This window comes from Boeremia exigua (assembly GCF_020726555.1).
Source record: "Boeremia exigua strain MPI-SDFR-AT-0100 chromosome Unknown C7974scaffold_9, whole genome shotgun sequence".
Classification (NCBI taxonomy): domain Eukaryota; kingdom Fungi; phylum Ascomycota; class Dothideomycetes; order Pleosporales; family Didymellaceae; genus Boeremia; species Boeremia exigua.
The window spans coordinates 95,830-116,989 of record NW_025763526.1 but is presented as its reverse complement, the minus strand read 5'-3'; the positions used below and the strand labels follow the sequence as shown (position 1 = coordinate 116,989).

The 21,160-nt window shown below is 51.8% G+C and overlaps 9 protein-coding genes across 9 annotated transcripts; 5 read left to right on the top strand and 4 right to left on the bottom strand.

The window, feature by feature from the left end:
• Window positions 1-1,080, bottom strand: C7974DRAFT_223447 (glutathione S-transferase). Its single transcript, XM_046137211.1, has 2 exons — window positions 668-1,080; window positions 1-615 (listed from the first exon to the last, which is right to left on the bottom strand). The coding sequence occupies exons 1-2, from the start codon at window positions 886-888 to the stop codon at window positions 147-149; spliced, it is 690 nt and encodes a 229-aa protein (XP_045994400.1). The 5' UTR covers window positions 889-1,080; the 3' UTR covers window positions 1-146.
• An 813-nt stretch (window positions 1,081-1,893) lies between these two features.
• On the top strand, window positions 1,894-4,062 carry C7974DRAFT_223443 (uncharacterized protein). The gene is made up of 2 exons (XM_046137210.1): window positions 1,894-2,021; window positions 2,069-4,062. Exons 1-2 carry the CDS (start codon window positions 1,917-1,919, stop codon window positions 3,680-3,682), a joined length of 1,719 nt encoding a protein of 572 aa, XP_045994399.1. The 5' UTR covers window positions 1,894-1,916; the 3' UTR covers window positions 3,683-4,062.
• C7974DRAFT_457738 (uncharacterized protein) lies at window positions 3,921-4,839 on the bottom strand (the record flags this gene model as incomplete). Its single annotated transcript, XM_046146062.1, has 1 exon — window positions 3,921-4,839. The coding sequence occupies exon 1, from the start codon at window positions 4,575-4,577 to the stop codon at window positions 3,921-3,923; it is 657 nt and encodes a 218-aa protein (XP_045994398.1). The 5' UTR covers window positions 4,578-4,839.
• A 2,673-nt stretch (window positions 4,840-7,512) lies between these two features.
• Window positions 7,513-8,847, top strand: C7974DRAFT_223400 (uncharacterized protein). Its single transcript, XM_046137209.1, has 3 exons — window positions 7,513-7,704; window positions 7,800-8,053; window positions 8,103-8,847. The coding sequence occupies exons 1-3, from the start codon at window positions 7,597-7,599 to the stop codon at window positions 8,641-8,643; spliced, it is 903 nt and encodes a 300-aa protein (XP_045994397.1). The 5' UTR covers window positions 7,513-7,596; the 3' UTR covers window positions 8,644-8,847.
• A 1,337-nt stretch (window positions 8,848-10,184) lies between these two features.
• C7974DRAFT_415176 (uncharacterized protein) lies at window positions 10,185-10,991 on the top strand (the record flags this gene model as incomplete). Its single annotated transcript, XM_046143869.1, has 3 exons — window positions 10,185-10,460; window positions 10,554-10,603; window positions 10,652-10,991. The coding sequence occupies 3 exons, from the start codon at window positions 10,185-10,187 to the stop codon at window positions 10,989-10,991; spliced, it is 666 nt and encodes a 221-aa protein (XP_045994396.1).
• Window positions 10,992-13,121: 2,130 nt separating this feature from the next.
• On the top strand, window positions 13,122-13,939 carry C7974DRAFT_378068 (phosducin family protein; the record flags this gene model as incomplete). Its single annotated transcript, XM_046140393.1, has 2 exons — window positions 13,122-13,363; window positions 13,429-13,939. The coding sequence occupies 2 exons, from the start codon at window positions 13,122-13,124 to the stop codon at window positions 13,937-13,939; spliced, it is 753 nt and encodes a 250-aa protein (XP_045994395.1).
• A 593-nt stretch (window positions 13,940-14,532) lies between these two features.
• On the bottom strand, window positions 14,533-15,916 carry C7974DRAFT_316645 (uncharacterized protein; the record flags this gene model as incomplete). The annotated part of the gene is made up of 2 exons (XM_046138570.1): window positions 14,533-14,759; window positions 14,806-15,916. Coding segments are annotated over 2 exons (1,338 nt in total), but the record flags the coding sequence as incomplete, so codon positions are not given.
• Window positions 15,917-17,017: 1,101 nt separating this feature from the next.
• C7974DRAFT_398465 (Phox homologous domain-containing protein) lies at window positions 17,018-17,892 on the bottom strand. The gene is made up of 4 exons (XM_046142321.1): window positions 17,738-17,892; window positions 17,665-17,686; window positions 17,310-17,609; window positions 17,018-17,263 (listed from the first exon to the last, which is right to left on the bottom strand). Exons 1-4 carry the CDS (start codon window positions 17,813-17,815, stop codon window positions 17,235-17,237), a joined length of 429 nt encoding a protein of 142 aa, XP_045994393.1. The 5' UTR covers window positions 17,816-17,892; the 3' UTR covers window positions 17,018-17,234.
• An 84-nt stretch (window positions 17,893-17,976) lies between these two features.
• On the top strand, window positions 17,977-20,939 carry C7974DRAFT_398463 (heterokaryon incompatibility protein-domain-containing protein). Its single transcript, XM_046142320.1, has one exon. The coding sequence runs from the start codon at window positions 18,299-18,301 to the stop codon at window positions 20,804-20,806; it is 2,508 nt and encodes an 835-aa protein (XP_045994392.1). The 5' UTR covers window positions 17,977-18,298; the 3' UTR covers window positions 20,807-20,939.
• The last annotated feature ends 221 nt before the right edge of the window (window positions 20,940-21,160 follow it).

The following is a 21,160-nucleotide window of genomic DNA, read 5'->3' as shown; positions in this document are numbered from 1 at the left end:
GTACGATATGCGGGGCGGGGTCCCGGACGCAACTCACGGCTTCTCTTTGACACCAACCGCATTGGGAAGTAAGCGGATCGGACCGCCTGGCTTGGTATATGTATTCATGTGTATCGTGCTATTCTTCTTGCATGTTGCACCCGATTTCAATTCGCCAAAGTAGTCGGCCCATGACTGTGGTCCAAGTTGTATCCAGTCTTCTTTATCGCACGCTTGTATCCTTCCGTATTTTCACAAGCTTTCAGCCACTTCTCGATGTTTGGCCACTGCTTACCATTCGTGCCTAGCTCCCTAGCTATAATGAATGCCGCCGAGAACTGCATCATGATATCGGCAGCAGTAGGATGATCGCCCACCAGGAACTCGCCAGAGGATAGCGAAAGCTCGCTTTCCAACCACGACATGTCGTTTTGAACGTTGACCGACATTCCTTTCTCGGCCGCTTCAAGAACGCCCTCTGGTGCGTCTTTGATACTCCACCGTGCATACAGGATAGCGAGGCCGTGAAGAGCAAACGTCGCTTCAGCGGCGTGCACCCATTGCAAGACTTTGATCTTCTGTTTCGCGTCTTTCGGCACCAACTTTCCTTCCTTATCGTACTTGTCGCATAGATAGCTGGCATATGTGAGCGATCTGAACACTAAGACACTGGAGATAACTGCCTTACTCGCTGATTGCACCGCTTTCATGAACTACAAGGTCTGCATCTTTTATCGTTGGGAATTTACCCAATGGGTTGCCAGACGCAAGCTTGAAATCTTCAGGTGCCTTGGAGGCCGATGTTCGATCAGAAAACTTCAACTCATACTCGATTCCTAGCTCTTCAAGTAGCCAAGCTGTGCGAATGGAGCGCGATGCTTGCAAAAAGTAAAGTGTGATTGGTGGCATGATGACAAGGTCGCGGATTCAAGTCGTGTAAGTTATGCAGGAATTGACTGCACTGCTACGAGTGATGTGTTTTCAATCCGCTTCAGAGACGGGCTACAGCATCATATAAACGGAGCGGAGTTGGTCCCGGCGGGGTCGAGGGGGCTTCGCATGAAGGGGTTTGAATTGAGTAGTAGCCGACCAATGACTGGCATCCCAACTTTTTACTTTCTGTTTATGCTTTCGTTTACAATCGATAGTGGTGGTTAGTCCATCCACACTCTGTTATGCTCCTGCTCACTACTGTAGACGAAACCGTGATAGCGGAAGCTATTTTCTCACTCGTGTAAGATCTCTAACTTGTATTTCCATCCATCGCCGAGGAAAAAATGTGAGAAACCGCAAGGCCCCCATATACTCCCGAGGAATATTCCTGCTAATGCCCTTCCCTAAAAGAACGCAAACAGTAGTAGATTTTTGTCTTGCAGGCCCCATCAAGATAGACAATTCGTGGTTTTGTATCCGGTTTACAAGTTGTGTGGAGAAAGCTACTTGACAAATGAAATTTCCGCTTCTCAGCGTGACAGGTGCTTTCGTCTGCCTTTAAGTCGTGATCGTTTGAGAAGGGCTCAGGATAGAGACCGAGACTTTTGTTTGTTTCGGCAGAACTGGTCCGGTCGATGCGGTCTTTACAAGCGCCCGGGCAGCTTCAGCGTTGCAAATTCAGTAGGTACCTACACCAAAGCATCTGTGCATTCGAGCAACCAGCAAGAGCTCTTCATTCGCGATTGTCTTCAATATTGCAGAGGAGTACTCAGTCTCTCGATCTCAAAGAAAATTGGCCTCTCACCATTCCATATACGATTTGCATGTGAGGTGGGTCGTACCTGAAGATCATCGACTCGGCATCTCTGAGCCTCGGTTCGGCACGACGTCATGAGCCTCGTGTGGGGTAAACAAGGCGCGCCCGAGTGTCACTCGGGCGACTGCAGATGGTCCATTGAATTTGAATCCTTCTTTGTCGGAAATCCACTGAAAACATACCTATCATGGCGCCGGCAGACAAACCCATTTTCTTTCACTATGCTCAGTCCATCTACTCTCATCGAGTGCTATGGTACCTATGGCTTCGTGGGCTCGAGTATGATGAGTGTGTATGTTAAAATTATGCATTGAGGTATGGTCATGCTGATTCGTGTAGATACAACCACCTGTCATGCCGCGGCCGGATCTGGAGGCCCTTGGTATCAACTACAGGCGCATACCTATAATGGCAATAGGAAAAGATGTGTACATTGACTCACGTTTGATCATCTCGAAACTGGAATCGATATATCCGAATAGCACCTTATCAGCACCAACAGCCGGACAAGAAGGACAAAGGAGACTCCTGGAAAACTTTAGCGACAGTGGCCTCTTCAACAATGCTGTAAAGCTTATGCCCTACTGGTCTTCCAACAGCTTGGTGCAGAACAAGACTTTTCTCGATGATAGGCAGAAGTTGATGGGTGGTCGGCGCATGACAGCTGAGAATATGCAAGCCGGACGGCCAGAGGGACTGCAAAATATGCGCCAGGCCTTCGAATTGATTGAAGGCACCTTTCTAGCCGATGGCAGGCAGTGGATACTAGGCACTGAGGGGCCTACCGTTGCCGACATCGACGCTGTATGGCCATTTGAATGGCTGGTTGTGGATCGAGGTATGCAAGGAGCGCTGCCCGAGGAACAGTTTGGTGAGAAGAAGTTCCCCAAAACACATGCATGGATCAAACGCTTCATGAGCGAAGTCAAAGCCTCAAAAGACCGAGCCAACAAAGCTACGAAGCTCAATGGTAACAAGATGAACGCGCAGGTCTTGAATTGCACATCATCAACCGAGCTTGTACCATTCGACCACAACGACCCCTTGGGCCTCAATCCCGGCGATACAGTCACAGTCTATCCCTCAGATTATGGTCAAGCGCACAAAGACCGTGGTATCCTAGTTGGCCTCACAGTCTCCGAAGCCGTGATCCGTAACAGCAAAGGTCTCCATCTGCATTTCCCCCGCTGGAACTTCCGCATCGTCAAAGCCGCCGCCTCCGCCACGGCACCACCCAGTCGCACCAAAACGCACCCAAAGATGCGCCTCATATACCACTCCTTCTCGCCATACACCCGCAAAGTGCTCATGCTCGCCCACGAACTCGGTCTCGCGCCGCACATCACGCTCGAGAAAGTCGTCGTCGCGCCCATCCCGATCAAAGGCTGGAGCGACAACACCGACGACGTAGCGAAGTACAATCCCCTGGGCAAGATCCCGTGTCTTGTCACCGAGGACGTGCCGACGGGTATCTTTGACTCGCGCGTCATATGCGAGTACCTGACCGAGCTGGCGGGCGTGAGACCGAGAAAAGACGCGAGGTATTGGCAGATGAGGGCGCTGCATGCATGTGCCGACGGAATCATGGATGCAGCGGTGCTTGTCGCGTATGAAGTGCGTATACGGAAGGAGCGCGGGTTGTTCTTCAAGGAGTGGGCTGAGGGACAAAAGACGAAGATTCTGCGAGGATTGGATCGCTTAGAAGACGCTGCGAGGGAGGGGGTACTGTCAGGTCCTGCGAATGGGTCAGCAGCGTCGGTCGATGAGGTGGCTGTGGCTGTTGCGGCGGCTATGATAGAACATATGCCCTTCCTTCGACTTGAGTGGCGAGAAGGACGACCGAAGCTGAAAGAGTGGATGAGCAGGTGGGAGAAGAGAAAGAGTTTTGTTGCAACGCCGCCGACGAAGGATTGGGTCGTTGACGGGACTCCGGAGAACTCTGCAAAATTGTAGTGTCCAACAACGTACATCCATTCGTGGAAGTATAGTACAACAACACTGAGATACTCCACCAATTACTTGAAAAGTGAGGTGGGTAAATCAATCATTCAAGTAGTGAGTTGCATTCTCCACTAGCAAACATGCACCATCGGCTTCCTCTTTATCACGTCCCTTCGTTGCACTGTCTCACCCCCTCACATCGCGCATGTGTCAAAAAGTGGTTCCGTATACCGGGCAAGAATTGCTGATACTAGCGCGAGTCGCTTGCATCTGGTGTCGTGATCAAGATTGTCGGGGGACACTTGAAATATTCCGGAATGAGACCACGGCGCGCGACCTCCACGCACAACCAAGGACGACCCTTAGCCCCGAGTTGCTCTACAACATGGTCCATCATGTCTGAGGCTTTAGCTTTAACTGCTCCGTCGCTCAGTACAATGCCATATGTAGGGGGCCGATGGATGCAGGTCAAGTGCAAACATTCAATTGCGATATTCTGGAACTCGACAACTCTGAGTAGACTCTGCCGAATCTGGATGATGCATCTGTTGAGCCTTTGAGAATCTTGGAGAAAGTCGGCCGCCCAAAGTAAAGTTAAATAAGGCCTAAGATTGACAGAGCCATCAATATCAACGTGCTCTGGCACTCTGAATACCAGCCGAAGGTAGTCAGTGGAAAGACGCTGCGCCTGAAAGACTGTCCGGGCTTTATCCAGGATGTCGATTTGTTGGGTTGGGGAAAATATCTTATCGAGGAAGTTGCTGACGTTTGTGAGCGGCAGGGGTTGTAGCTCTGGCCAACCCCGTCGATATGGAAGCTGCTTCGCGTCCATGGACGCTTGAATGTCTTCATCTGAAGCTGAAAGGAGTCGTCTGCGCTTGACATCCGCCTTCGGCTCGTCGTTCATGTTGTATGGCTCACCAAATGTGTGAGAAATTGTGGAAAGCTACAAGGGTCAGGAATGTGCAGATAGCTGTAGTTGTTGATTTACCGTACAGGTTGGAGTTGAGAGTGGGGTCGAGGATGGAGTTGAGAGCGGAGTTGAGAATGGAATCAAAGCTGGAGGTTGAAGATGTAGCTGATATGTGGAGTGGCTTGTTGGGAAAAGAATGAGCAGTGGAAGCAGGAGACGAGCATCGTTTATACGCACTCCTGGGGGGATTCGTACGTATCTCGGTCCAGGCAGTCAACAGGGCAAACGGGAAACAGTGAATTCTCGGTAGTCGGACCCTGGAACCAAACTAGCCAGGTGCCCATCTTCGTTTGCAAACAAGCGGTAGGGACCACGTAAATGCGTTTGAATGTTCGCCTGTAGGGTGGCACGTGGGAAATCACGCTACAGCCCTGCAGTATTTCTAAAAATGTATTCCCAGTATTACGATGCACATATGAATAGTGCGGTCCAACGGGCCATAATGGGCCATTACGCCCTATGATCTGGTCCGATATGAGGATTGATGGAGTCCTGACCGGCGGGAAATTTCGCAAAATTTTCGCTCTCTCACCTGGTGAAGGTGAAACTCAACTTCACCTGGCCTCTCTCACCTGCCACCTTCTCAATGATCCACAGCTTGAAGGACCAGGGTGTATACCTCGTTACGTACACTTGTCGACCATGAAGACCATGCCTGCTTGCCGCGGGCTCACCATGTCCACCATGACAACATCATGTTGTGTATGCTGGTAGCATGCTGCTAATCCGAGAACTGTTATTATGCGAAAGGTGTTCCAGTCCGTCAGACGCAATGTTCTTTAAACATCGCATCCACTCTAGCAACTGTCGAGGCGTGAACTAGGAGAGCGATCTGCAGAGCTAGTCTGCTCAGTAAGGAGAGATGACTGCCGTGAAGGTCTTCCGCGATGTCTCAGTCATATTCCGAGGTCTACGTGGCGTTCATATGGATGTTGATCGACGAATCGGTGCCTGAGCCATTTTCCCATACCTGCCCATAGTATTTACTTGTAGACGGCATGCAGACACATCGCTTGTCATCTTGGCGATTCCATCATCCGGGATACATCTCCAATGTCAATGCTCGGTTGTACAACCTCTTCTGGTTTCTGCACAAGTTGTTAAGTCATATGTGAAAACCCGTTTCCTACCTGCACGGGGTGATGGGCGGAAGTCAATAGCCATGAGAGTTCTTCGTCACCCGCGCTGTCAGTGCTCGTGTCTCATGCCATTCTGTTTGGATTAAAATTCTCGCAAAACACTCCAGTCCGAGCCTTAGTATGTTGGCTACATTGAATGCCGGGCGGAAGCCCAGGGGATAATCACAGTCCGAGCTCCACTCACCAGGCAGTATACATTCTTCCAGACACGCGTCGCTGCCACTGTGCTTTCATCCTATCCTCTTTTCCCGCGCCCCTCGGACTAGATACAGATAACCCTTATCATAGCACGGCGGCAACTGTCTTGCTGCATATGTGCACCATGAGAAACCCGAGCTAGGGGGTATATCGCACGAGTCGCGACTATGGATCTCATGTAGTGTCTAGATGCTCCCTGTTCTAGTTGGAAACGACTGTGATTCGTAGACAACCCGGTCAATGCCGAAGATGCTGGCGTAAGCCGGGAACAAGTACCGCCCTGCCGTTCCTGGGGACGACCTGGCGGTAAACGTCTTCTTAGGGCTTAGAAAATGCTGCAACGAGACCCTGCCAAGCAGTGATGGTGTCAGTTGTGGTGCGTGCTGTACGACGTACTCGTCAGTAGTCTACGCGTGGCTCAGGGATACGAGCGGTTCGAATCCGATCTTTACCATGCAATTGCAGCAGACTAGTATGGAAGTAGCATGTCGAGAATCTTCTTTAGGGCCATGTACGGAGTACCTCCACCAAGCCCACAACGTGTGTTGAAGCTGCATATCTGGTTCGCCATTTAGGCTGATTGTCGTTATGCACTGAGGCTGCATGTGCTGAGGTTGCATCGCCTGGAAGACTTGATCGATGTCGACGTGCGTGTTTTAGTACCTGTTCGAGAAGAAGCAAGCTCTGGAAGATCGTAATAAGATGATATAGGTTAGATACTGCCATTGAGAATGATAATGAATGGAGTGTCAGACGGTCGCATACCAGAAAGGGTCATAATTTCGATCCATGAGCTGGCGGGTGTGATGATGCAAGCGTAGCTAGTGCTGACAATGCTTGCAAGTCATGATCATCCCGTCATTCCATGGTTACCTATTCGAGTACCTCCTTAACTTTCATCGAGCACGATGAAGGAATAGAACTGAAGCTAATCGGAATGTTCCGATCTGATACGTTTTCCATGTATAAACGCAGCGAATGCACGTACAACGACCTATTGTTGACCCAGATGTGCAAAACAGCGGTTCTGGTGTAGCTGTAAGTAGCCGAAAAGATTGGATCAAATTTCGGTACGGTGTACGACGGTGGCTTCTCTTGCAAACCGTATTTCGAGTCTATAGCCTTGACTGCGGGATCAAAGCCCTGATCAGAATCTCGCGGCCGCAGTGTATACCTGACTCGCATGACAGCTGCAGGAGGTCCTATGCTGGTGTATGTGCTGTGCATGTGTAAGCCTGGCGCAGCGTTGCAGTCAAGCAAGAGTCGCTAGGAATGGCGTGGTTTCTTCAATGCGTCGGCCGACACCACCGACAGCCATTTGGCAGGGGTTTGGGGGTGGCGTTCGCCGTTCGCCCTACGGGCTGCATGTCGCTGTAGCACGTCGGTTTGGGTTTGGGGCGCCGCAGCACAGTGAACGTGCGCCTATGCGGTTGTGGATATGCGTATAAGGCCTAGGTCTTCAGCTGTCAGCACTACCTTGGACTTTCGCATTCGCTCCCTGGTGTCCTCTGGCAACTGAGAGCTTGATCTCGTTGATGCTCCGTGGTACTGCCGACGCAATCCAAACCTCGTAGAACTCGGGCGGTTGCCTCCATCATCAGCGTCCCAACGTCGACATGGACTTTAGTATCTATGGCGCTTCGCCGCAGCCCTACCATTACATGGGCATGCCCGTTAATGGCTATGCGAACACTGGACTCGACCCGGAGGCTATGCGCAGTGTGGTGAGTGCTTTGGTGCGGCTATGCAGTTCTTGTCGCTCCTCCGACGGTCCCCGCTTGCCTTCAATGGCCGACCCTGTCTGACCCTGTCCTCGCAGGAGACTCTCGAAGCAGGACTGTTTCCAGGCGCCTACGATGCCTTCAGCTTCCAGGGGCTGTCAACACCACAACACGATGGCTCGCCCGACAATGCGTTACAACCGGCTCTCTTACCGACAGCCGGCAGCGTAGATTCTGGGCTCGGGGGGGACCCAGACGACGGTGGCGCGATCCGCACGCGAAGCAGCAGCGAAGAGAAAGAGATTAACCTTACGCCCGCGCAGAGCCGGCGGAAAGCGCAGAATAGAGCAGCGTATGCATTGCTCCTGCCGTTGCCGAGGTGTTGCTGACTTCTGGTGTAGCCAACGCGCCTTCCGCGAACGCAAAGAACGACATGTGCGTGATCTCGAAGCCAAACTCAACGCTCTAGAAAACAACACACACTCCCTACAATCCGACAACGAGCGCCTGAAACTAGCCCTGCAGCGTGCTCGCACTGAAAACGAAATCCTTCGCGCGACCTCCGGCCACTCACCCAGTTCATCGCGAAGAGTGTCGGCCAGCTATCCTTCGCCAGGTGCTCTCCTTCCAGAAGACGAGGAGATGGATGAGGAGGACTACAACGTACAGCCGCTCAGTAACGGCAGCGTCGTCAATGCTGCCAACAAGGATCACGCTGTCTCACGCCACAAATTCAAGGGCAAAGAGGTGCCAGCTGCTCAGGCGTGGGACGTGATTCAATCACATCCCCTCGTCAAGCAAGGCTTGGTCGATGTGACCGACGTTGTGGAGCGTTTGAAAGGTGCAGTCAAGTGTGACGGTCACGGGCCAGTCTTCGAGGAAAGCACCATATGGCAAGCTGTCGAAGACTCGAGGCGCAGTGGTGGAGATGAGCTCATTTGATTCGTCACCCCGGTGGTGCTGATTTTTTTTCTCGTTGATTTCAGGTTCACACTTTCGTTCAAAACTCAATTATCTCTCTGACTTGAGTGGACTTTCTTACGGCGTTGCAAGGGCCACAGCTGGCGGTACCTAACTGTAGGCGTGGATCAGGAGTTTTCTCGTGGCTATCTTTTGGAGTCGGGATGGAATGCAAATTACCCAGAGATTGATACCAGTTACAATCTCTAAATCTAAAGGCTGCACTGCAGCTTAATGCATAGCGTCGATCATGACGTGCATCTTAACTTCGAGGCCATTGCGTACCCCAGTGTATACAATAATATGTATAAGCAGGCTTGCATATAACCACATCAACGTATGTATGTAGCATCGTCGGCTCCTAACAGCACGGAGGCCCGGAGGAGTTCACTATCCGAAATCGACTCGTATTTGGGCGGTAACCACCAGGAATCGTCCTACTGCTAGGCGAGTGGTCGCTCTTTCAGTAATGTGCTCAACGCTCATCGAATGAGGTTAGGACGAGAGCGTTTGAGAGGCGTGCAGATGCACTGCAACTAATCGAAGAACCATTGGCTGAGCGTCATTCTCAGCGTTATGCCTCAAGATTGGATATGTACAACAAAGATATCGCTGCCCCGCTGCGACCACACTATCGGGTGGTGAACAAAGGTCGCACAAGCTCCAGCCGATATGCATATCGACTTGGAACAGCCAATCGACTAGGGACAGCCACAGCAGGTGCAGACGCTCGCGGGTGCTTCCAGTATCACTGCTGCCTGTTCAGGGTGCTGCTCAAGCCCAAGAATCACTGTACGTACTGCTTTCAATTGCTCAGTCCGCTTCTCGCGCACCCACCTACACGTCGCCGCACTTCTAGCTTGCCACACCTCCGCACCGCCTATCCTACTAAAACCGAGACAGGTATTCAGTGCTTTCGAAGCAATCATGCGACATATTGCGAAGTCAGCCCATTTATCGACAATAACCACAGACTCCTAGGCTGGCGAATCCCCATTTTCATGTCGATTCGTCTCGAGGGGATAAAACGCTACACATTACAGTGACGGGGTACCTAGATGCTGGTGCTCCTGAAGAAATCTGGTCTTCACCTCATGTTGCGACGTCCGAAACCGTCCCAACCCGTATTCGATTCACGCCAGCAAAGTCGCATCCCTACCTAGATATCTTCGCTCCATTGCAAACATTATGAAAGCACGACGGAATCGTGACTCCTGGACTTCACGCCATTTGCTTTTGCAAGCTTACTACGGCCCCTGCGGTGTTCGCAGTATCGTAAGAATGATGTAGACTTGTATGTGCCGACAATGATAGACATTGCCAGGCCGAGCCTGTTTTCTCTCGCCTCAAAATGTGCTTTTTACTCTCGAGTCCAACTTATCAGCCTGTTTGGGGGCCTGGAGGGACGGTGAACGCTGACGTGGCTCGGCTGCATCTCTGATTGCGCCTCAAGCTGCGCCCAGCCTTATTAACCTCAGTTGTTCACTCAACACAGATTGAAGTCTTGCAACACCCATACCACTATGGAGGCGCTTGCTGTAGTGCAAACTGTCTCGAGTATCGTTCAGCTTGTCGAATTTGGAAGCAAATGTCTCAAGGAAGGTCTCCAATTATACCATCAGAGCAGTGGGGTGTTGGATGAGAACTTGGCCATTGAGGCAACTGCTACACACCTAAGCAACCTAAACAACGCGGTCACGGCATCTGCCCTTACGCTCACTGATGCGTCACTGAAAGACCTCTGCGATCAAATCACTCCCACGGCTAAAGAGCTTTTGGATGCGCTTGAACAGTTGAAGGTACGAGGTGCACGAACGAGATGGAAGTGTATGCGGAAGGCTATCCAAAGCGTCTGGGGAAAGGGAGAGTAGCTAGATGCTATTGAGATTAAGCTCGAGGGCTTCCAGCGTGAGCTCAACTCGCACATTAGCGTTTCGACCAGGTACGTGTCTCGTAATGCTTTAATCGCTAAAGACTGATCTCCCCGTAGGGATAAGCTAGAAAGCTTAGATGCACATATCATCGCACGATTCGATGATTGTAACGCACACACAAGAGAGATTCTCGATGCCATCCGAAACAGCAGTGACTTGTTCCAAACTGCATTGAACGACCACTCTGTCCTCTTACAGGGGCTCGAAAAGGACATCAGAAGATCACTACAAACCAGCCAGGCGGTCATACAACAAGACATACGCGACACTGCTTCGCATACAGAGACAGTCATCCAAGGTCAGCACAGCGAGACCCAACTGATTGTTCGAGAGGAGAGTGATCGAGTAATCAAAGGAAACGCCGATTCCATTCGAGGACTGGAATTGCGTGTGTAATCTATAATCAGAGAAGAGAACGAACGGATGCACCAGCAAACACAAAGATTTGTCACGGATCAGATGGAACAGTTCGCCCAGCGAATGCAACAACAGCACGCAGACCACTTGAAACAGTTCGACCCGTCGTCACAAACCAAGATCATAGACCTCTTGAAACAGGTCGCGCAGATGTTTGGTAAATGGATAGAGAACGAACAGGAGATAGGGCAGGCTCTCAGAGAAACAACCTCCAACAGCACACACCTGCGCCAAAGATGTGAAGCAGCAACAGCCTCGATTCTGGCGCAGAAAACAATGATCGCCGATGCCCAGGTAAGCACCTTGTGTTTAGCGGTGACAAATGAGTTTCGCTTACTCTATCCAGAAATCACTACGGGCCTTCAAAGTTGACATCGTAGACTTGACACAATGGACGCGAGCCTGGTCAGCAAGTGAGAAGACAACGTCTAACGTATCCATCGGCTTGAAATTCGAAGCCCACCGACAGGTAAATCCCAAAAGAATGAATGCAGATTATTTCTACAGAATGCCCTCATATTATAGGCTGGTAAATGTTCTCCTGTAAACACTATTTTCTTATTGCAACACCGGCTCTTACCTATACAAGATAGCTAAGAGATTCTTTCTATATTAATTGCAAACTGTTATTTGGTTAGAGCTGTGTAGTAATATTCGATAAAGATATAACCTCAGAGCTAGTTTCTTTGGGCGCATCTTGACATTCCTCGAACCTGGCCCAACTCACGCAGGCACTCCCGATCAGGATCTGTGAGATATGCGCGATTGAATCATTGTTGATGTACGTGAATGGAGGTACGATTGAATGAACAGAGGCGTTGGTGAGAAGGAAGAGGTGTGGGAACGATTGAAATGCGAATGCGAGTGCGAAGCGGGGGTTGCAAGAAGGCCCTTTCGAGGGACTGCTTCTTCTTAGGCGCAAGCTAACCTATTTGGTTACACTGAAGCCGAATGTTGCCGCCTGTAGCCTCATTTTGGGCTCTGTACTTGAAGATGTTAGAAAAGCCGAGTGAGCAAATCTTCCAGACAAATGCCAAGACTGTGTACACAAAGTCCGTCGATTCCAGCGACATTTTCTTGGACAAATGTAGAGCGTGTTGAAAGGAGGCACATGCCTTGCTAGCACGTCCTAACACCACTTGACGAAACGCGTGTCGAAGTAAGAAGGATCTGGCTCCAATCAGTATACCTACAGCACTCAACGCTAAGCTACAAGCTCATTGGCCACGTTGACGACAAGGTGAATCTTTCCGAAGAGCTAAGTATTATTAGGCCCGTCTCGGCAGCGTGAAGCCGTCGCCTCGTTAGAAGAGAATACCGGCAGCGTGCCTTTCACATCGCCGAGCTCCAGTTTCCCCGCTTCGCCTCGGTTTGCAATGCGTCTGTGTTCTGCGGAGTGTCCTGCGAGGCAGATACATGGTCAGCATGCATGCACGATGTCAGCCACGAACCAAACAATTCTCGCTCATATCAGAAGCGTGGGAGGGGAGGATCAACATATTCTGACATTGATGGAGTATAATCGATGCACGGATTTCGCATCAGGCGTACACGGCGCTGCTTGTCTACAGTCTCACAGCCATGGATATTACTTCACCTCTGGCAGGTCATGAAAGATAACCTCTACTTCCAATTCCGGCATCGCGAAGGCTACTAGCATTCAACATGACCATATCAGGCATGCATTACAGTCCACAGCTAGCTCGTTTTCTACTATTGGATGTACACGTACCCAAGTATCCTTGCAATATGCGTTCTTGTCAATCTTGCAACGACCGGAATCTTGGGCCCGTCCAGTGCAATTGACACCCACCGGCATGACTCAATGCTTGCACTGAATTGACTGCAGCATTTGAATGATCGGTCAGAGAACGTGTTCAGGATACCTCCAAGCAAAATGAAGTTGCTTCATCCTTTGGAAGGCGACGTCATGTCCCCCGCGACTCGTTTGGGCAGGTGGGGGTGGGGCAGGCGGAACGCGTGCGCGTGGCGCGGAGCTCCGAAAAGTTTCAGGCGTCAACATGGTACATCGAGAACGGCTGCAGACCGACTCCATACTGAAATTCAATATCACAATCCTTGCCGGTTTCATACACATCAGCCGCCATCATGCAGATGCCAGATATGCCCATCAATGTCGAAGTCGACCCCAATGAAGACACAGAATGGAATGACATCCTGCGCAGCAAGGGCATCATCCCCGAGAAGCCCCCTTCGCCTACACCCATGATCGAGGAGGCACTTAACGAAGCACGCCGCCTTGCACATGAAAACCGATTAGAAGGGAAGGAGCTAGACGAGCTCGCCGAGCTCGAAGACGAGGAAGATGAAGACTTCCTCGAGATCTACCGGTACGCCCACCCACCAGGCAGCAATGCCACAGTTCCAACACGCGCACCCACTAACAACCCCCCAGCCAAAAGCGCATGAACGAACTCTCCGCCATAACCTCTGCCAGCATCTACAACCAAGTCTACCACGTGCAGAAACCCGACTACTCGCGCGACGTCACCGACGCCTCACAAAAAGCCTGGATCCTGGTCCTCCTCACCTCCTCCACCGGCACAAACACCGAATCGCGCGTCGCATCCGAGTCCTGGACGCTCCTGGCGCAGCGCTTCGGCGACGTCAAGTTCTGCACCATGCGCGCCGACTTGTGCATCGAGGGGTATCCCGACCGCAACACGCCGACCGTGCTGGTGTACAAGGACGGCGATATCAAGAAGCAGATTGTCACGCTCAGGGAGCTAGGTGGTGTGCGAGCAAAGGTTGAGGATTGGGAGAAGGTGCTGGTGGACTTGGGGGCGGTGAAGATTGGGGATTCGCGGTTGAGTCGGAGGCCGGGGCAGGAGGAGGAGGAGAAGACGACGGGGATACGGCAGGGGAAGACAATGGTGCAGGCCGATGATGATAGTGATTGGGATTGAGCGAGCGGGAGGAAGCGCTATACCGTGGCATGCTCGTGGCGAGGTTCGCTGGCGGAATGCTGGCTCATGCGACGCCGTCCCGTGGTTTACGTCCTACATCAGCACTCTGCTGGGACGAAGCTCAGATACATGTACAGAGGACGAGCCCCCATCGGCAATCCAAGAATTGCGACATTGCGCTGGCAAGACTACCATACAAGTCTCAGCAGACCGTCTAGTTACCACTCTGCCGTGAGAAGTCTAGAACAACTACTGCTTGAAGTCACTTTGCTCACTCAATGCTGTCTGTCCTACATTTCCATGCAAATGGGGCGATCAATCGGTGAGACTGTGTCTCCTCTGGCAATTGAAGGAGGTTGAAATAGAGTAAAGAACGACAATTTGTTTGTGTATATATTGTCAACAAGCCAATAATACAACTTCGATTATTGATGCTCGCTCTAGCGCAGCTCCCCTTCATCTCTCTTTCCCTTCCTTCTTCCCTCTCTCTCCCCCTAAGACAACAGATTTTCCTTAAGATGGAAAGCTGCCGTGGACAACCAGTCTCTGCTTCGAGACCGAATGTATTTCATCTCCAACAAGCTACTGTACTATCAAAAGAACTTTCCGCTCTTGCTCGTCTCGACCGTGTGCTCGAGCACAGTAGCCTGTTCGTCAGCGTCAAATGCGCCAGGGCGGCTCGTCTGGAGTGGCATTGGGCGATCCAGTGCGTCGAAGCGGTGGCCCTTGATCCTGGCCCAGGCCCACAGCGCAGAGAGACGGAGCGCGCACGCACCGAAGGCCCAGAGGAGACCTCCAAAAGGCGCGGCAACGAAGGCGCCTAGACGTGTTAGTCCTATAGATGTAGTATTAAGCCGTAGACTTACCGAACGCGCTCCAGTCGTTTGCGTATAGACCTCCCTCGAGCAGGAGAAGGCGGCTGGCGAGCGAGTTGTCGCCGTTATAGTAGACGAGGCCGAAGAGGTACACAGAGAAGATGCCGCCCAGGCCACCAATGACGAAGTCGAAGCCGCGGTACCAGTAAAATCTCGAGTTCAGCCCAATGACCAGACAGGGCACGACTGCGGCGCTGACAAGATCGCTGATCAAGAAAATCTGCAGAATATCTGGGCTGCGCAGGGCGACGACGACAACGGGGAAGATGATGGCCACGACACACGCGCGAATGATCCAGATGTTGAGTTTGTTGCGGAAGAAGTCGTTGGAGCCAGTGGAAATCATGGCGCTCTGGAAAGAGTCGAATGCTGCTGTCGAAAGCGACATGGTCATAACAAGCACCACACCGACGACCCAATTGGGAAGCTGCGAAAGCAGGATGAATAGCGAGAGCGATCCTGACTCAGTGTCGGCCATGTCCCATGCGCCGCTCCATGCAGCCAGCAGACCTGCAAGACCAACGAGGGTCAAAATGATGAGCACACCAACTGAGGCGAGCGAAACTCCAATCCACAGGTCCTTGTCTGAGCGTGAGGCGAAGGTGCGCATCCAGAATCCAGAGAGGAAGAAATCGTTAGTCAGGATAGCGACGGGGAGGATGTACAGCAATTGCCATCCAAGCAGGGACGAGTTAAGGTATCCGGACTCCTCGATGAGCGGGCGTTGGATATCTGTCTCCACACCGACAGCAATAACCCCGAGGATGATAAGACCAACTACCATGACTCCTTGGATGTTGTCTGTCACGAAGGAGACCTTGAATCCACCGAGTGAGGTATAGATCGTAGTTACTGCGCACTCGACAATCACCACAGGAAGACCGTTTAGGCCAGTGAGCAGGGTGACGATTTGCTGAAGAGCAGAGAGCTCAGCAACCATGTATAGAAACATGGTAATCAGCGTACAGATACTCAGGAAGATACCTGCAACTGCGCCATACCGCTGGCGCGTCCATTCCGTCAAGACGAAGCCTTCCGGACATTTGCGGCGGATGATGGGTCCAAGAGCGCCAAAAACCAGGAGTGGGAGCGATGATGCGAGGGCGTAGACCAAAAGACCTTGAACACCAGCGATAGTGGCGATTTGTGGGTAGGTGAAAAGAATACCGGAGCCGAGTGCTGTTTTGTGGAAGAACCTAGGTTAGCTGTCTGCATCAATAAGAGGGAATGAGGGGGAGTAGCGGCAGCACGTTCCTCACGCAAGTATTATCTTGATCGAGTTCTGACGGTACTTCTCAGCTTCACTTCGACCTCGACGAGCAAAGAAATGCTTGTCGCGATCTCAGATCGGCGCCCGCAGTGTAGCCGCACAAAGGCTGCTCCCATCATGCTGTTTACCAGCGGTCACAAGAGCAGCCTCTGTGAGAGATCTCAAATACGAACCTGAAAACTTGACTAGTGGATTGTGCTCATTGAGCTCTCGATGTTGAATGCACCTCGATCAGGTGATGTCGTGATGTTCGACTCGATACTGCCGCTGCTCTTCACGCTGGACGCGCTGTTAGGCGGATGCACTCACCCGAGGCGATGAAATTGAGAGCGAGCGGTACGCCTGTGCGGTGTTAGCCTTCGTCCATGAACGTTAACGGCGATGGCAGCGTCGTGAGTTCTGGCGCCTAGTAGCTGAGGAGCTGACCCTTCTGTGTACGGTTGCTGGACAACCACTCAGTCTTCGACTGGTGTCGCAGTCGCCATGCAATGAAACATCCCAGGACCCTGATCTCTGGTTAGCACTGTGGTTCCACGGTCGCACGACTCGAGGTCTCCACACTGGACTCACAGGAATGCGCCGAGAGTTAGGTAGATGATGGCGTAAGACGCCGGCTCCGATGGCATGCCCATAATGTAAGATGGGAATATTCAGCTCTCTGTATTTACAAGGCGAAGCTTAAAACTGTCACGATGCAGGTCATGCAGGGTTGCAGCTCGAGCCAGGGAGTTGGGATTACAGAAAGTTTTGCGTTCAGGCTAGCGCTGGACGGGGAAGGTGCCGATGATGTCAAAGACACGGGAAGGCACTGTTCAGACCCCACGTGGGGAAGCCTTGGGGTTGAACATGAATTCGGTAGTCGGCATAGCCTCTCGCAGCGTACCTTCGTGCTTATTGAGGGTCTCGTAATGCAAAGAATTTTGATGATCGAAGGCGAACTCGAGAACATTTGTACGTGACATATGGCATATCACTTTGAGCACTAATAGAGTGAACTTGGTTGCATTTTGACAATACCGATGAACGCCCATATCGCTCCTGAACGCATGCAAATGCCATGACGAATCGAAGATGCCCCCAGCAACTCGGCTGGGGCCTTTCTGGTATCATGTCATGCAAACTGCCTCGCCTCCTCTCCCGCTCAGATCGATTACCACGCATGTCGGTCCCAGTTTGGATCTGCCATAGTCAGCCACCATCTGATATGCTCAGTGGATCTACTCACCCTGAACAAACGCAGCCAGTACCTTGCTCCCTGTCTGCAGCAGTGGGTGCCCAACGACAATTTGCAGGAACCGCTGCAGCCCCTCTCTCCTGTGCTCGATCACGTCGTCCGAGAAGCGGTTTGTCAGGACCTTGCCTGGCAGCGGTGGTATGGTGACGCGCGCACTCTCGCGCTCGAGAATGTCCCTGAAGGCTTCGAACTCGTTGTAGCGCCGGCGCACCGTGGATGACTTCAGCTTGAAGGCGGGGATGTTGGTGCGCATTACGATTTCGTAGGTGGTGTACATGCCGCGGCCGACGCCTGTCTGCTATCAGTCTTCGGTCCTTCTCTTGCGTCGCAGAGGCTGTTTATGTACCGTGGGTCATGGGATTGCGGACCTGCACGCGACATGTGAGCAGGCTGCGAGGGGTTTATAGAGGGGCGCGTACCTCGATCTCGAGGAAGTTCTCGGGCGGCCCATACAGCTCTTCAAAGGACTGCTGGCGCGCATCAGGGATTGACTGCATCGTGAATGTGTAGTAGGGTGTGTGATATGCAGGAGCGTTCGGCGCAATGCGAGCGTTGGCTGATCGATAGGAAGGTGGGGCTCTCGGCTTGTGGTTGCGCGACAAGCTCGCCTGTCGGTTCGAATTCCCCGTGCATAGCCATGCATGCCATGCAACACCATCACTTCGAAGCTCCAATCTACATGACTAACGAGGAACAAGCTCATCGGTCACCTGCCGCTATGCATACTCAAGATCTGCGAGGGCATTTTGCCGTGCTGTCACTTGTGAGCTGGTCCAGAGATATTATTTCTACGATGAATGAAGGCGATGTACTTCGTAGAGCATTCAAGGACTAGGTACTTGGCATTTCCAGCCTGACAGTGTTGCTGACAGTGGCTTTCCCGCACCCAAGCACGGTTGAGTTGCCTTCTAGCAGTTTCCAAGGATTGAATTCTTCTTTAACATATCTAGTAATCTTTGAAATCATAACTAGATACTTCTATGGAAGGCACGCGGAAACTCAGCACGAAAGGACGTATCAACGATCGTCAGCCTTGTCAAAGCATACCAATTGAGCAACGCGAGATATTGTCGGTCGGCCGACCGTTATGCACTGGATGCCGAAAGTTGCTATCGACGCTTGACCTGGCTACTGCGAGGGTCAAATCCGAAGCTGGGGTGCAGAATGATGGAGTTTACCATTACAAGGATCCAGTGTATAAGTCTGAAGATGCGTGTCGCGTCTGCGCCTTTTTTGCACTCGTTCTCGGCACGAGCGCTGTTGAGTATTCAAGTGCATCTGTCAGGATCAGAGTGGTCGACTTGCCTATAGTTTCATTCGAGATCAGTCTGCGGCGGCGGATAGGGAACGGTTTCGGTACGACACAACTTCCACGTGAGTGGTCTCATTCAATCCTGATATGGTCATCGGAACCATTACCAGGTAAACCCGATTTCGAAGGAGCAGATACTACAATGTCGAGACAGGACGACGCAGCACCCGAAAACATCGCGAGACTACTAGAAGGCCGCCTGCCCTTCCAAAAGGCAAATGACAACCAGATGTTTGAGTGGCTGAGAAATAGGCTTAAGGTTTGCCGATCTCATAAAGAATGTCAGAGGTCTCTAGAAGCTGTTCCATCGAGCCACCGAACACCTCTGCCGACTCGCGTCTTGCTTATCGAGCGCAATGACCCATGCGACACATTCACGATCCGTCTGCAGACCATTGTCGGCCAATACGGTGACTACCTTGCTCTCAGCCACTGTTGGGGCCAGGCTGGGGTGCCGTTGAGAACGACAAAGGAAAATCTGACAAAGCACACGCGGGCCATCGAGTTCGATGCTTTGCCACCAACGTTTCGAGACGCGATTACAGTGACTTCCGAACTTGGGTACAATTATCTATGGATTGATTCGCTATGTATCGTTCAAGACGACGAGGTAGATTGGAACCGAGAGGCGAACCGCATGGGCATCGTATATGCTAACGCTCAGGCGGTTATAGGCGCGTCACACGCTAAAGATGCGAGTTATGGCCTCTTCATGACACGGACGCCAACCAAATCCTGGTTTACTGTTCGCATGGAAGCTAGGACAAGCGATTCGGAGACTTGCGAGCTGACATTGGCCGCTCCTGACTCAACCCACTCAAGGAGATGCGACCCTACAAATGGCCCGCTTGCGCAGAGAGCTTGGGGTTTCCAGGAGCAGGCATTGGCTAAAAGAGTCCTGTGGTTTACAGACGGTGAAGTGGTCTGGCAATGTCGCAGGGCTGTGGTGTCTGAGACCGGAGTCCGACTGCGCACCATTGATTGGGAGAAGGAGCTCACTGACTGGCTGTGGGTAATCACACAGTACTCAAGTCGACGTGTGACGAAATTCCGGGATAGGCACATTGCTCTGTATGGGCTTGTTGAACTGATTCGGGAACTCAACCCTGGCTACCGATACGAACATGGGACATGGATAGGCCCTTGGGACGAGCCTGTTGCATGGCAAAGCCAAATGTTCCCTGCGCAGCCTAAATCAACCGAGAAGGATTGGATCCACCAACTTCTGTGGTATCGTTGCTTTAGAATCAGCACATGGAGTATAAAAGAGTTAGAAGCACTAGAAGCATCATCTCGCAAAAGCTGGTCATGGATATACCAACCAGGACCTGTCAAGTTTCTTCGTAGCTTTGACACAGAATTCAGCTTGCCAGAACAAATGTTCCACCTCCGCCGCAGCAACATCGAGCTAGCAGACCGTGGCATGCTCAAGGCGCACGTCGTATTATGGACAGCTCTCAAATACGAAGCTCGACCCCGAAGGGGCCCACAACACCGATTCTTCCCAACAAAGGAACAGAAGAAGAAAGAGCATTCTCCTCCTTTTCTCCTCAAACCTTCCGAGACAGGAGAAGAATTTACTGCGCTCTACTCAAGCCATGGCCCCGAGTCACGATTCCCAAACATTCACGGCGTACATAACGCATTCCGTTCGTACATCAGTACCCTGCTGCCTGGTATAACAACCGGTGACATCGGCCCAGGCGCCTACATTATTGGCAGCGGCATGGGCATATCCGCGAGCCGGTGCTGCGGCTGGGCCATCCTGGACGACGACAACGCCCTCCTAGACGCCAGCTCGTACCAGCACGCAGAAAAAGAGTTCTTCATCGTCCCGCTAATGAGTTGGGTCACGCGCTCCGCGCTCATGAACGAAGCCCCACTCCACCAAGTTCTCATCCTTGAGCGTCTGCACCTCGGCCGCAACAATGAAGCCCACAGTCTGCGACTCAGAGTGGACGACCCCCGATACAAGCGTAGTCGTTGGCACAAGCCTACTGAGACTGCGGACGGGAAGAGGAGTGCCACGTGGATTCCAACGTTTGCGGGTATACCACGGCCGACAGGTTTCCAACAGCATGCTGGCACGTTTCGTCGGATTGGGTGCGGAGTTATGTATGCGGATGCTGGTCTTGGGGCTGCGGATGATGATTTCCGTGAGATCACTATCATTTAGAAAGATCTGCGGTGCCCACGAAGAAGATCGTTTTTTATGAGGCATCACTATCAACGTTGTGCTGTTGTTATAACGTGCACTGCAGGGCAAGTCTACTTGGTGTGATGCCTCATAAAAAACGATCTTCTTCGTACCTACATGAAATCTTGGATCAAGCTAAGTCCGCGCAGCACAAAGCTTTGTCATATACACTCTCCTATCACAGCTGTCCTTGTGGTGTACTTTGAATAGCTTACAAGGTCATATGAATTGTGGCATGGCCTGGTCTTTGAATTTGTATCTGGCAACGCCTTGTAGGCAATCTGAACTCAATAGCAGATGCAACTGTTTTTGAACGTGATTGAGATTCGAACC